The 14,865-nt window shown below is 45.3% G+C and overlaps 1 protein-coding gene across 7 annotated transcripts in view; it reads left to right on the forward strand.

Moving 5' to 3' along the window:
• REV1 (REV1 DNA directed polymerase) overlaps positions 1–14,865 on the forward strand; it is a 79,694-nt gene that overhangs the window by 58,901 nt on the left and 5,928 nt on the right. For all 7 annotated transcript variants that reach the window (XM_027963078.3, XM_012173782.5, XM_004006135.6 and 4 more), the window contains 3 exons: positions 1,841–1,960; positions 9,742–9,962; positions 10,227–10,399. In XM_027963078.3, coding sequence (XP_027818879.2) covers positions 1,841–1,960; positions 9,742–9,962; positions 10,227–10,399 — 514 coding nt within the window. The remainder of the gene's footprint in view (positions 1–1,840; positions 1,961–9,741; positions 9,963–10,226; positions 10,400–14,865) is intronic.

Below are 14,865 nucleotides of genomic sequence, written 5' to 3' on the forward strand. Positions count from 1 at the left end.
GGAAGTGGGAAGGAACGGGCTCCTCGGCTGGAGCCTCTGCTGTGCTGTGTGAGTGTGGTTAGGAGGTTGCGCTTCTGGCGGGGTGTGTGAGGCGGGCTCCCAGGAACCGGAAGCGGCTTGCCATCTTCAGGAGTGAACCAGCCCTGGGAGGGTAGGTGCTCCCCATCAGGCGGGGCTTTTAAGAAGTCAGAACATCATGAGCCCCAGAAAATACTGGGTTGGCCAGAAAGTTTGTTTGGGTTTTTCCATAAGATGTAACAGGAAACCCTGAAGAGACTTTTTGGCCCGCCCAATGCAAAGCAGGTTAACAGCATCCCTCCGCTTTCCAGCAGGCCTGCCCTGGGGCTCCTGAGTGTGGCCTGCAGATAGGACTTGCCTCCTGGAGTCAGCTCTCAGGCACAGGGTTAATTCTTCGTTTTTAATTGTATTTATTTTAAATTTACAAGTGGGATGATATGAATATGTTCTTTTAAGTTCAAGCACATAATTAAGACAAAAGTCCCAGATGATGTTTCTACTTCTCAGCCCTCTTTTTCTTCACAGGTCACCACTTTTATCATTTTGGTGTGACTTTGCAGTACTTTTTCTCTTCATGAATATTTTTACATTAACCCTAGGAAGACACATTGTTTTTAAATAAGTTTCCCATAAAACTAAAATATGTCCTTTATAGAAGTCTTCTGTAGTTTGTAGAGATTTTGTTATTTACATAGAAGTTCATCTGACCCCCACTGAGATGTTTCTCAGCCGTCTGCCGCCTTCTCTGGCCCCGGTAGCCTTCTCTGCCCTGCGTTAATGTCTGTGTCCACTAACACACCTTGGACCCCCTGTCTGTCTGCCTTCTTTTCTAAGACACTCATACCTGCAGTTCTGTGCCCGTATTCTGACCATATAGTGAGACATCTGGTTTTGGGGGCTCCCCCCAGTCCAGTGGCATTTCTTTGGCCTTTTTTCTCCCTGGTGTGGATCCGCTGGTTGGTAAATTGAGGGAGTTCCCTGGCGGTCCAGTGGTTGGGACTCTGAACGTTCACTGCCATGGGCCCGGTTCACTCCCTGGTTGGGGAACTAAGATCCTGCAAGCTGCACGGTGTGGCCGGAAACACAGAGACTGTTCGGTAAAATGCGCTGATTGCTGATGATTGTCTGCCTGTAAACCTCTAGTCTTTGATTAGGATTGTTTTCCCTGCTCCTTTACCTGAGTGGGAGATGCTGAAATGTCCATGTTTGGGAACAGAAGGAAGCCTCTGTCCAGGGAACATGGTGGTTATAATCTGTAATACTTCACAGAATTCTGCCAGTTTTGTATTATGCTTAAAATGACCACTTCCTGGTGGTCTAGTGGCCAAGACCCTGTGCTCCCAAAGCAGGAGGCCGGGGTCTGACCCTGGTCAGGAAACTATCCCGTGTGCTACAACTAAAGATCCCTCATGCTGCATCTAAGACCTGGGCACAGACAAATGCATATTTTCAATATTTGAGTTTCCCTGACGGATCAGTGCTACAGTACCCACCTGGAATGCAGGAGACATGTAGAGGAGATGTGGGTTTGATTCCTGGGTTGGGAAGATAACTCCTGGAGAAGGAAATGGCAACCCACTCCACTATTCTTGCCTGGAAAATCCTATGCATAGAGGAGCCTGGAGGGCTGCAGTCCATAGGGTTGCAAAAGAGTCAGACATGACTTAGCAACCCAGTTACCACAGTTGCAGATTATTTTCATTCTTTTTTAGAAGTTTGATAGATAACTGATCAGTAGATGTCTTTGTTAGGAAATTTTGAAAATAATTGTGACTATTTCTTAAATGACTTCTTTTCTTTTTTAAAAAAAATTTTTTTATAGGTTCTAATATTCTGCTGGCTAGAATGGCAACTAGAAAAGCAAAGCCGGATGGCCAGTACCACTTAAAACCAGAAGAGGTAGACGATTTCATCAGAGGCCAGCTAGTCACTAACCTACCAGGTAATACAGAGCTTTTTTTTACCTTTTATTTGTTGTAAATATTCAGTGGTGCTTTGTATAGATGTATAATGTATCTCTCTTTTCCAAAATATAATTTAATTTTTTTTAATCTTTATTGCGTGCCATGGTAAACAAAATTTACAACATCACAGTAAATATCCCTTCAATTGATTTATCAGAACCTTAATATAATATTTTAGTTTTTCTGCTCACGTGTTTTACTTGAAGTATGTAAGTATTTCTAAAGTACCAAGGTCAAGGAATTCTAAGAAGTCAAATTTAAAAGAACATGATGAAACTGACTTTTGATCCTTTAAATAAATCATAACTGAAATAGTTAGTGTACATATAGGCCCAAGATAGTTTTGACAGTTGATTCCCTTGTTTACAAAATTGTCCTGCCAAGCTAGCGATATGTTTCTGAGTCTAGTAAGCAAGTAGTTTTAAAAGAAGAAAATATGTTTGGGAACGCATGTAAGAATTAAAGATTTTAAAATTTTAAAAAAAAAAAAAAAAGAAGAAAATATTTGAACCATATCAGGAAGAAGAAAACCTAAAATGAAGTATTATGTTCCGTTAACTCAGGCAGGAGGAAAATGTCTAGAAGGGCGTACCTTTCTCCCCTACTAGGCAGCACGGCTAGTTATTTTACTCTTTTGTGGCTAGCTAACCGAGCATGTAGAGCTCTTTCTCTATGGAAAAATCATCAAATGTAACCAACTATAATGGGAAAATCATTGCCCTTTGAGGCCCTTGAACAGGTGTAAATTTTGTGTCTAGGGAATTCACTTCACTTTTATTAAATATTTAGACATGCTTTCTTGGTGATGCCTCTTTCTAAGAAAGTTCTTTCTGTAAAGCAATTATCCTTCAATTAAAAAATAAATTTTAAAAAGAAATTTCTCTGAAGCTTATAGTAATCCATGATACCATTTCAGGCAATCCATCCAGTTTTAGTAAAACAGCTTGTGTTAGCTTCACAAAACTCCTGTGTATTTGTGGTGGGAACATTCAAGACAGTATATTTTTAGTGAAAGTTTGTTTATCAAAAAGTAGATTCAGTGGTATTTTTGAATCCGTGTTCTTAAGCCTAAGAAGTATCTGTTATAGGCCAAAGTTATTACAGGACCCAAATACCATTTTATGATGGGTTAGTTCTAAAGCTACTTGACTCCCTAGTAAATAAATCTAAGAATGTGCTTAATGAAACTATAAGCCATGCCTTGTAGGGCCACCCAAGACGGACGGGTCGTGGTGGAGAGGTCTGACGAAACATGGTCCACTGGAGAAGGGAATGGCAAATGATTTCAGTATTCTTGCCTTGAGAACCCCATCAGTTCAGTTCAGTTGCTCAGTCGTGTCCAACTCTTTGCGACCCCATGAATCGCAGCACACCAGGCCTCCCTGTCCATCACCAACTCCCGGAGTTCACTCAGACTCACGTCCATCGAGTCAGTGATGCCATCCAGCCATCTCATCCTCTGTCGTCCCCTTCTCCTCCTGCCCCCAATCCCTCCCAGCATCAGAGTCTTTTCCAGTGAGTCAACCCTTTGCATGAGGTGGCCAAAGTACTGGAGTTTCAGCTTTAGCATCATTCCTTCCAAAGAATACCCAGGGCTCATCTCCTTTAGAATGGACTGGTTGGATCTCCTTGCAGTCCAAGGGACTCTCAAGAGTCTTCTCCAACACCACAGTTCAAAAGCATCAAATCTTCGGCACTCAGCTTTCTTCACAGTCCAACTCTCACATCCATACATGACCACTGGAAAAACCATAACCTTGACTAGACAGACCTTTGTTGGCAAAGTAATGTCTCTGCTTTTGAATATGCGGTCTAGGTTGGTCATAACTTTTCTTCCAAGGAGTAAGCGTCTTTTAATTTCATGGCTGAGAACCCCATAAACAGGTCAAAATGCAAAAAGATAGGACACTGAAAGAGGAACTCCCCAGGTTGGTAGGTGCCCAGTATGCTACTGGAGATCAGTGGAGAAATAACTCCAGAAAGAATGAAGGGATGGAGCCAAAGCAAAAACAATACCCAGTTGTGAATGTGACTGGTGATAGAAGCAAGGTCCAATGCTGTAAAGAGCGATATTGCAGAGGAACCTGGAATGTCAGGTCCATGAATCAAGGCAATTGGAAGTGGTCAGACAGGAGATGACAAGAGTGAACATCAACATTTAGGAATCAGCGAACTAAAATGGACTGGAATGGGTGAATTTAACTCAGATGACCATTATATCTACTACTATGGGTAAGAATCCCTTAGAGGAAATGGAGTAGCCATCATAGTCAACAGAAGAGTCCGAAATGCAGTAGTTGGATGCAGTCTCAAAAACGACAGAATGATCTCTGTTCATTTCTAAGGCAAACCATTCAGTAACACAGTAATCCAAGTCTGTGTCCCAACCAGTAACGCTGAAGAAGCTGAAGCTGAATAGTTCTATGAAGACCTACCAGACTTTATAGAACTAACACCCCAAAAAGACGTCCTTTTCATTATAGGGAACTGGAATGCAAAAGTAAGAAGTCAAGAAATACCTGGAGTAACAGGCAAATTTGGCCTTGGAGTATAAAACAAAGCAGGGAAAAGGCAAATAGAGTTTGGTCAAATAGAGAATGCAATGGTCATAGCAAACACCCTCTTCCAACAGCACAAGAGAAGGCTCTACACGTGGACATCACCAGATGGTCAACACCGAAATCAGATTGATTATATTATTTGCAGCCAAAGGTGGAGAAGCTCTATACAGTCAGCAAAAAAAAAAGACTAGGAGCTGACTGTGGCTCAGATCATGAACTCCTTATTGCCAAATTCAGACTTAAATTGAAGAAAGTAGGGAAAACCACTAGACCATTCAGGTATGACCTACATCAGATAGATCTCTTACGATTATACAGTGGAAGTGACATTAGATTCAAGGGATTAGATCTGATAGACAGAGTGCCTGAAGAACTATGGACAGAGGTTCGTGACATTGTACAGGAGGCAGGGATCAAGACCATCCCCAAGAGAAAGAAATGCACAAGGACAAAATGGCTGTCTGCGGAGGCCTTACAAATAGCTGAGAAAAGAAGTGACATGAAAGGCGAAGGAAAAAAGGGAAGATATAGCCATCTGAATGCAGAGTTCCAAAGAATAGCAAGGAGAGATAAGAAAGCCTTCCTCAGTGATCAATGCAAAGAAATAGAGGAAAAGAACAGAATGGGAAAGACTAGAGATCTCGTCAAGAAAAGTAGTGATACCCAGGGAACATTTCATGCAAAGATGGGCTCAATAAAGGACAGAAATGGTATGGACCTAACAGAAGCAGAAGATACTAAGAAGAGGTGGCAAGAATACACACAAGAACTATACAAAAAAGATCTTCACGACCCAGATAATCACGATGGTGTGATCACTCACCTGGAGCCAGACATCCTGGAATGCGGAGCCAAGTGGCCTTAGGAAGCATGACTGCGAACAGAGCTGGTGGAGGGGATGGCATTCCAGTGGAGCTACTCAGATCCTGAAAGATGCTGTGAAAGTGCTGCACTCAACATGCCAGCAAATATGGAAAACTCAGCAATGGCCACAGGACTGGAAAAGGTCAGTTTTTATTCCAATCCCAAGGAAAGACATTGTCAGGGAATGCTCAAACTACCGCACAGTTGCACTCCTCTCGCCCGCTAGTAAAGTAATGCTCAAAATTCTCCAAGCCAGGCTTCAATAGTTCGTGAACTGCGAGCTTCCAAATGTTCAAGCTGGTTTTAGAAAAGGCAGAGGAACCAGAGATCAAATTGCCAACATCTGCTGGATCATTGAGAAAGCAAGAGAGCAAAGTTTACTTCTGCTTTATTGACTATGCCAAAGCCTTTGACTGTGTGGATCATAACTATGGAAAATTTTTCAAGAGATGGGAATACCAGACCACCTGACCTGCCTCTTGAGAAACCTATATGCAGGTCAAGAAGCAACAGTTAGAACTGGACATGGAACAACAGACTGGTTCCAAATCGGAAAAGGAGTACGTCAAGGCTGCATATTGTCACTCTGCTTATTTAACTTATATGCAGAGTCCATCATGAGAAACGCCAGGCTAAATGAAGCACAGGCTGGAGTCAGGATTGCTGGGAGAAATATCAATCACCTCAGATATGCAGATGACACCACCCTTACGGCAGAAAGTGAAGAAGTAAAGAGCCTCTTGATGAAAGTGAAAGAGGAGAGTGAAAAAGTTGGCTTAAAACTCAACATTCAGAAAACTAATATCATGGCATCCAGTCCAATCTCTTCATGGCAAATAAATAGGGAAACAGTGAGAGACCTTGTGTTTTTGGACTCCAGAATCACTGCAGGTGGTGACTGCAGCCATGAAATTAAAAAACAGTCGCTCCATGGAAGAAAAGCCATGATCAACCTAGACAGCGTATTAAAAAACATAGACGTTACGTTGCCTAAACGGTCCATGTAGTCAAGGCTATGGTTTTTCCAGTGGTCATGTATGGATGTGAGAGTTGCATTATAAAGAAAGCGGAGTGCCAAAGAATTGTTGGAGAAAACTCTTGAGAGTCCCTTGGACTGCAAGGAGATCTAACCGGTCTATCCTAAAGGAAATCAGTCCTGAATATTCACTGGAAGGACTGATGCTGAAGCTGAAACTCTAATACTTTGGCCACCTGAAGGGAAGAACTGACTCACTAGAAAAGAACCTGATGCTGGGAAAGATTGAAAGTGGGAAGAGAAGAGGATGATAGAGGATGAGATGGCTGGATGGCATTACTGACTCGATGGACATGAGTTTGAGTAAGCTCCAAGAGTTGGTGGTGGGCAGGGAGGCCTGGCGTGCTGCAGTCCATGGGGTCACAAAGAGTTGGACACGACTGAGTGACTGACTGTGTTAGTATCAGAAACGTGAAATACAACGTTTTGTCAGTCAGTTTGAGGTTAAATTTGAAGAGTAACGTTACAAAAATCATACTAGCCAACTACCTGATTAGACAGCGCAGAGCAGCAGTTTTGTAACACATCTTATTGCAGTTTTGTATAAGAAGGAACCAGTATATTTAAAGTGCATGAGAAATCTGAGTTCAAGATCATGATACTGGTTATGTCTATTAGTTTGCTAAAACAGCCATAAGAAAATACCGCAGATTGCATGACTTAAACAACAGATATTTATTCCCTCAAGATCTTGGAGACTGCTGCTGCTGCTAAGTCGCTTTAGTCGTGTCCCACTCTGTGTGACCCCATAGACGGCAGCCCACCAAGCTCCCCCGTCCCTGGTATTCTCCAGGCGAGAACACTGGAGCGGGTTGCCATTTCCTTCTCCAGTGCATGAAAGTGAAAAGTGAAAGTGAAGTCGCTCAGTCGTGTCCGATTCTTAGCGACCCCATGGACTACAGCCCACCAGGCTCCTCCATCCATGGGATTTTCCAGGCAAGAGTACTGGAGTGGGGCGCCATCGCCTCCTCCCTCTTGGAGACTAGAAGTTCACAACTGAATTGTCAGCAGGTCGGATTTCTTCTGAGGTCTCTCCTGTGGGCCTGTAGGTGGCTGTCTTCTCAACGTGGTGTTCTCTCTTTGTGCATCTGGGTCCTGATCTCTTCTTATAGGCATACCAGGGTTGCTGGAGTAGGGCCCGTGTATGACGGGCTGTTACTGTAGTTACCTTTCTGAAGGACCTTTCTCCACTTAGTTGTGTTCTGAGGTGCTGGGAATTAGGATTTCAGCACAGGAATCTTGAGATTCTGGATGCACTTCCATCCATAGCACCATCTTCAGACTGCATCATTTTTGTAAGGTTTATTTGTTGGGTTTGGGTTTTTTTTAAACACAGAAATAGAGAGTTTACCTTTCACCTTCGTCTGCTTCAGGACTTGATGTTTTGAAGGGCAAGTGTGTGGTTATGTGTCCTGCTGAGTCCTTCGGCACAGCTTTGAATTTCCTGAGGCAGCTCAGATGTGGGGGAAGCGGGGCAGCCAGGATGGACTTTCTCCCGCAAACCACCTTCTCACACTGCTCCTCTCTCCTTCAGAACCAGCTTGTAGCCAGCTGTGGCCACCCAGAATTGTCCATGAGATTTTTACATATAACACTACTGACTTTAAGTTCTTAAATTTATTATTGGACCGGTTTTAGAACTTGTTAGTATGTAAAATGTCAGATTTTCAGTTGTTATCCCTGCCCTGAGCTGGTAACTCATCTAAAATACGAGCTGTTCCTTTGGAAACGGGTTTCACATATGTACAGGGGACTAGGCAGTAAAAGTTCCTGAGAATTCTTACAAGGAAGCAGCCGTTTATCTTGTTAAACAGTAGTAATTTCCCAGGTGGCACTAGTGGTAAAGAACCCGCCTGCCGATGCAGGAGACATAAGAGACACAGGTTCGATCCCTGGGTGGGGAAGATCCCCTGGAGGAGGGCCTGGCAGCTCCAGTGTCCTTGCCTGGAGAGTCCCATGGACAGAGGAGCTGAGGGCGGCACGACGGGAGCGCCTCAGCACGCGCGTGGGCGCCGTCTGCTGCTGCCCGGCCGGTCTCTCTTTAGCGCTCCCCGGTGACTCATCAGTGAGGAGCCCTCCTGAGTGCAGGAGACGAGGGTTCCATCCCTGGGTCGGGAAGATCTCCTGGAGAAGGGGACGGCAGCCTCCCCTGATACTCAGCTGGGTCTCACGTAAACCCTCGTTTTTCTGTGCGCGGTGTCCCTCCTCTCGTGGTGACTGAGCCCCTGCCGTTCGCGCTTGGCCTCTCTTCTGACTTGCACTTTAAGGTGGCACAGACGCGATGCAGCGCCCTTAGCGCCTCTCATCTGGCTTCCATCAGGGGCAGGTTTTCTTGAGTTAAACGTGTCCCCCCTCCCCCTTCCGTGGCTGTATGCCTTTTATACGGTTGTCCACCTCCCTCCTCACCATGTGTCCGCATAACGGCTGTAAGGTTCCCCTGGCAGAACCTGGACGGACTGCTTGTCCCACGAGGCCACTCAGCGAGCTGGAGCCAGAAGTAGTGGAGGGTGGGCCGGGCCCTGCAGGAGACCAGAGCCTCAGTCTGCCTCGCTGAGGGACTCACTGATCTCGTCATGTGGAGACCATGTCCGTAAGAGTTCAGCACCCTTCGGATGAGGCCCCACCTTGCAGACGGTGACGAGGGGACTGCTGGGTGCCGGCCTGGCTGCAGGAACTCACTGCCTTTCTAGGGAGATAGGCCTCATTTGTAGAAGACTTCTGCCTGTCCTCCGCTCACTGCCACTTGGCTCAGGAAGCATCATCCCACATCACTTGTGCCACCTTGTTGGGTATGAGAGCATGTGGGCATGCGCCTGTCATGACTTCTGGTTCTAGTTCCCATTCAAAGAAGACGTGGCTGAAGCCACTGAGAAGTGTGGTCATCGCCGAAATCATGGTAGAGTCCCTCACATTCCTGGGCCTCCTAGAATGTAGTCATGCTGTAGACCGGCCTAAGCCAGTGTGTAACGTAGTTGATTTTGTGACTAAGATAGAAACTTTATTACTCAGTAATAAATAAAAATCACATTTTTTGGAAAACTAACTGACTAATACCCATTTGAGAAGTTCTGGCTCACCTGTAGGTGGAGTCCAAATTGAGAAGCAGTGTCTGGAAATAGCTTTCCTAGTATGATTTGCACTAAAACAATTCTAAATGTATGAGATGCTTCAGTGATGTCACTTGAGAACTTTAAGGGAGATTTCTTAAACTAGCTGTCTGTGCATGAGCGGTTACTTCGCGTCACTGCGTTGCTTTTAACAGTCTATGTGCGGAATTAAGGACCTGTCCCTTTCCTAGGAGTTGGGCGTTCAATGGAGTCCAAGCTGATGTCTCTGGGGATCAGGACGTGCGGAGACCTGCAGTACCTGACCATGGCGAAACTCCAGAAGGAATTTGGCCCCAAGACCGGCCAGATGCTTTACAGGTTCTGCCGAGGCTTGGACGACAGACCGGTTCGCACTGAGAAGGAAAGAAAGTCTGTTTCAGCTGAGATCAACTATGGAATAAGGTTTTCCCAGGTACTGATCTCCTCACAGGTTTTAGCTTCTGTGTTTCTTACGTTTGCACATAGTCCTGTCTCCCCAGCTGGACCACAGACTGTTGACACTTGAAGTGAAGCCTTAAAACCCTTGCTGTCCCAGAGCTGGCAGAATGTATGTTCTTAAACAGAGCAGACAGTGCAGTGAATCATCACATGTTAAATATCGGAAGTTACTATACTTGAGAAGCTCCGTTAGGCGCAAAGGAAAATAACATGGGATTTTTTGTTTGTCTTTCTGTAGCCAAAAGAAGCAGAAGCTTTTCTTCTGAATCTTTCAGAAGAAATTCAGCGGCGCCTTGAAGCTGTGGGCATGAAGGGTAAACGCCTGACTCTCAAAGTCATGGTGCGGAAGCCGGGGGCCCCTGTAGAAACGGCCAAATATGGAGGCCATGGCATCTGTGATATCACCACCAGGTAAGCTTATTAATAAAAAGGACATTAGATATTGATATTTCATTACAGGTAATTGTAATGAATGGAAAATGGGAAAAAAACAAGGAAAAGTGTGCCCAAAGAGCTGCAGACACTGACGCTCCTGGGTGCCGTGCAGAGCCAGGCCCCGGCCCCCAGCTGTGGAGCGGCCCTGCTGAGCCAGGTCGCCCCAGCCTGTCGGCGTGTCCTGATGGGGCAGGCTGTCCTGTCCTTGGGGTCTGCAGGCCGTGCCTGCAGTGCAGGGACAGGAAGGAGGTGCTTGTGGGCTTGGTGGGAAGGTCCCGTGGGGGAGCATCAGTGCAGTCACTCAGAAAATGATTGCAGCGAGGACTTGACTTCATTTAGGGAGGTGTGATTTCCTTCTTGTGAAAAGATTAATTATGGTAATCTCTGGAAATTGGTAGAAAGCACTTTAAAACCCTATTTTTTTTTAATGTGAGGGCCACTAACGTAAGACTGATATAAGATCTGGCCTCATATGTAAGGCCAATATGAAAATACCTAGTTCTGTGTGCCATTTGTACTATGCAGGACGCTGTATTGTGAAGCTTCGGTTGGCTGACAGGTAAATTAAAATACGGTGTAGCAGTTTCTTCTTGCCGTCTACTCAGTTTTAAATGCCTTACAGTTTCTTAGAGCTCTGTTTTGGTGCATTCAGCAGTACCTAGGAGCTGAGTCTGTCTAATCTCAGTAAGAAAATCTGCCTTCATTTAAGCCTTTTTGAAAAATCCAGATATTCCAAAAAATCTAGTCACCAGCACAACATTAAAAATTGAGATTTTTAGCTATACTCTGTCTCCCCCCAATTCAACAATAATATTCAGCGTTTTTGTATGCACTTACCTGCTTGCTGTTACTGGTATTTGTTCATTTTTGTCCTGTTTAACTTAAAAAGTTCTATTTTGAAAAACGTACACATGTAGGCAGAGAACAGTGTCCTGAAGCCCTCACCCCGAGCCCCACAGTCGCTGCTGGGCCCTGCGCCGCCGCCGCCCCCCTGCCCCCAGCTGTTGTGGAGTGGCTCTCAGAGCCCAAACCGTTGCCTCCATGGGTTTCCAGGTGTTTATCTCTGACAAGACTGCTTTAGTGAACACAGGACAGCTCAAAAGCTGCCTGCATCGCTGGCAGTAAAGTGCTCGTTTCGCCATGCCCTTTACCTTTGGGTAAGACATGCGTTTCTTCGAGCATTTACCTGGTAGCTGTTGACTGTGTGTACGTGAACTGCTGACACGTGGGCGCCTCTGGACTCTTAGTAGGACACGTAGGCCAGGGGCTTCACTTGGCCCTTACCTTTGTGTAAGACAGGATAATGCATGATAATTACACTTTTTAAACTGAAAGTAGTGTTATTTTATAAATATAAGATGCTGATCAATTGTAAGCCATTACAATTCAGCCTAACATTTTGGGGGTATTATAACTGCCTAAGGGAAGCTTTGGGTAAGAGCTTCTGAAATATTATAACACTGATCCTGTATTTCCTGTAACTTAGGGGCTGGTAAACTACTCCCTGTGGCCCGCATCCGGCCTGTGGCCTGTTCTTCCGTGATTAGTGGTGACTAAGAATGAGGTTCATGTGAAAGGCTGTGTAAGATAGAGGCCATCTGAAAGAGGCGACAGGGTGCAAGCTCCCAGAAGCGCTGTAGTTGGGAGTCCGGTGTGCCTGCGTAAACTCAGCGTGTGGTCACTTTGTGACTTCAGGCCCCCTTGCAGTCACGTGACTCACAGACGCGTTAGGAGACTGCGATTGTAATGACAAGTTTTGTAAGTCAGAGAGCCGCGTGGAGATTGATATCTGTGGCTTCATTTCCACTTAGGGAAGTTTTTCTCATAACAGTTTTCCTTTTGGAAAACGAAGTTTTCCTTCTTGGGGTTCCTTTGTATATGTTTTTATTTTGAATTGTATATGTATTTTTTAAAGTGATTAATTGAAAAGGTCAAATAACAGCTTCTAGCCCCTTGCCCCTCCCCTCTCCCTGGTTCCGAGCACCGTTGTTCTTCCGTGGTTTCCCATCGTTTTCCAGAATGTCAGCAGTCTGCAGTAGCAGCTGGCTTACCACCTTGCTCTGTTGCTGTTCGTCCACGTGTTCCGTTTGCCCCAGTAGAGTTGGTGGGTTTTGGTTCGATCCATCCAGTGTGCCCGTTAGGACGTGCGTGTATCTGCATACCCCATGCTGTTCACTAGGCTAACCTTTCCTTGCCTTTTGATTGTGTGGTTTTGCTGTTTTGTGAATTTACCACTCAGTTTTCCCCCAAACTCCCTTCCAGTGTGACTGTGTTTCAGCGCGTCTGCAGGTCCGTTAACTGGTTTTGACATCTTTTCTTAGAGCCCTGTCTCTCGGGCCCACCCAGCCTGCTGCTTCAGTCGGAGTTCGTTTTAAGAGTTGCTGAAAAGTGGGAGTTGTGAGATGGCCTTTTTCTGTGTGGATCTGTTTCCCTGGGTCCCTGATCTGCTCAGAGCTTGAGCAAGAATTCACGGGTGTAAACCCATCTCTGCTCATACTCACCGGTTTGCTGACCTAAAGTATAAACGTAACTTAGCAATTGTCCTTCCTCAAATAAAGAAAGGCTTCGTTGCCATCATCTTCTCAGGGTTCCTGTTGTTCTGATCGCCTCTTCAGAGGAAATCAGCTCTGTATCACAAGTGTTCTGGAGCGGTCTTAATTTGTCTTTGTGCTGGGTATTTTGTCAGTGAATTTTTGTAAGTTTTTCATCTCTTTTAACTAAATTGTTCATTTCTACTAGCACTTTGAGTTTCTAAATTTACTCTTTGGCCCTTAAGTATTTATAGTGTCTCTTCACAGAGAGAGTTTCTCTCTTGCTTCCTGAAGGTTTCATAGTCCCAGTGTCAGTCTGGGGCTCTAAGCTGCTTTTATTCCAGTTTCGGTTGCTGTCGTGAGATTTTCTTCAAGCATTTACCTGATAGCTTTGACTGTACGTGAACTGCTGAAACGTGGGCGCCTCCAGACTCTTAGTAGGACATGCAGGCCAGGGGGAGCCGATGGGGGGCTGTGGTCTTTGGTCACTCACCAGGTGGGGCAGTATCTGCCATCCTTCCTATGAGATGTGCAGCCCTGGGTGGGCGAGAAGATGGGCCATGCAGCTGGTGTTTTGGGTACTCAGGAGGGGTCTGGGGGCGGAGGGTGTCCTGTGCTGCAGAGGGGCCTTGCTCCTCCTTGCTCTGCCCCCTAGTCTGTAGCTTCTGTGTCACCATCCCCGTCTCTGGGAAGCTGTCAGGGAAGGAGGCACCCCCCACACACATACCCGACACCTCTAACCACTGAGCCCTTCAGAGGTTCTGTACTGTAAACTGGCTTATCTCAGAGTTGGTGCCTTGCTTTACACATTTAACAGGCATTTGCTAACTTACCATTTACTGATTTGCTTTCAGTATTCAAGAGTTTATACCATTCGGAAAGTTTCAAGTCCTTTTTAGTGTTGTTTTGGAAAGAAAATAAACATGTTTAAACCACCACGGTCCACTACAAATCTTGCTTTTAAGTTATTCTCTGTTGATCTGTGTGAAACACACGTAAGATAACCATTAGGTTATCAGTGGAAATTTTTTGCAAATGGGCTTCCTTAAAGAAATAGGGACTTTTCCAAAATAAGAACATGATGTATTCATGGTATGGAAAAAAGAGTAAATGTAGTTTGGGGCACCTAAAGCTCAGTTGGTAAAGAATCTGCCTGCAATTCAGGAGACCTCAGTTCAGTCCCTGTGTTGGGAAGATCCTCGGGAGAAGGAAATGGTAACCCATCCCAGTATTCTTGCCTGGAGAATCCCATGGCAGAGGAGCCTGGCGGGCTGTGGGGTTGCAAGAGTCACACGACTTAGCAACTAAACCACCGCCATCAGTGCTGGCACATTCTCTGGTCCTCCTTGAGGAGTCTTCAGATGTAAGACCTGTGTAATCTAGTCTGGGTTTCAAACAGGGTGCCACCACTCTTGCTGTCCACACATTCTGTGTCCACTTAAAAGACCCTCTGGGAGGAAAGGACAGTTAGGTTGGGTGTGTTCACGTGTTGAAAACAGTGTCAGGAGAATCCAGGAGTCATCCTTCTCTTGCGAGCAGGAACTGTAACTCAGCATAGATTGTCTTGCAACCTAAAAGCTCTGTTGCAGTCTACGTCATTGTGCTTACACTCATGGTTGAGAAGCAGCACAAGATGCTGATATTAAATATACATTAAAATACATTTTCTGAGACATTTTTCAGCGTCTCTTTAGCTGGCCAGGTCTCTGAAAGTCCCAGTGGTCTTGATTTTCTTTTCTGCCTTGTTGCCCACGTAGTGGACTTCACATTAGTAGCTGCACTGGAGGAAGGCCCTCCTTCCTAAGGATCCCACTTACTTAAAGCTTTTGGTAACTCTCTTTCCAACTTTAATCCTGATAAGCAGTTCCGTGCCGCTTACGGTCTAGGGAATACATATGGAATGTAGCTTTT

The sequence above is a fragment of the Ovis aries genome, chromosome 3 (genome assembly GCF_016772045.2).
Source record: "Ovis aries strain OAR_USU_Benz2616 breed Rambouillet chromosome 3, ARS-UI_Ramb_v3.0, whole genome shotgun sequence".
In the NCBI taxonomy this organism is placed as follows: Eukaryota; Metazoa; Chordata; class Mammalia; order Artiodactyla; family Bovidae; genus Ovis; species Ovis aries.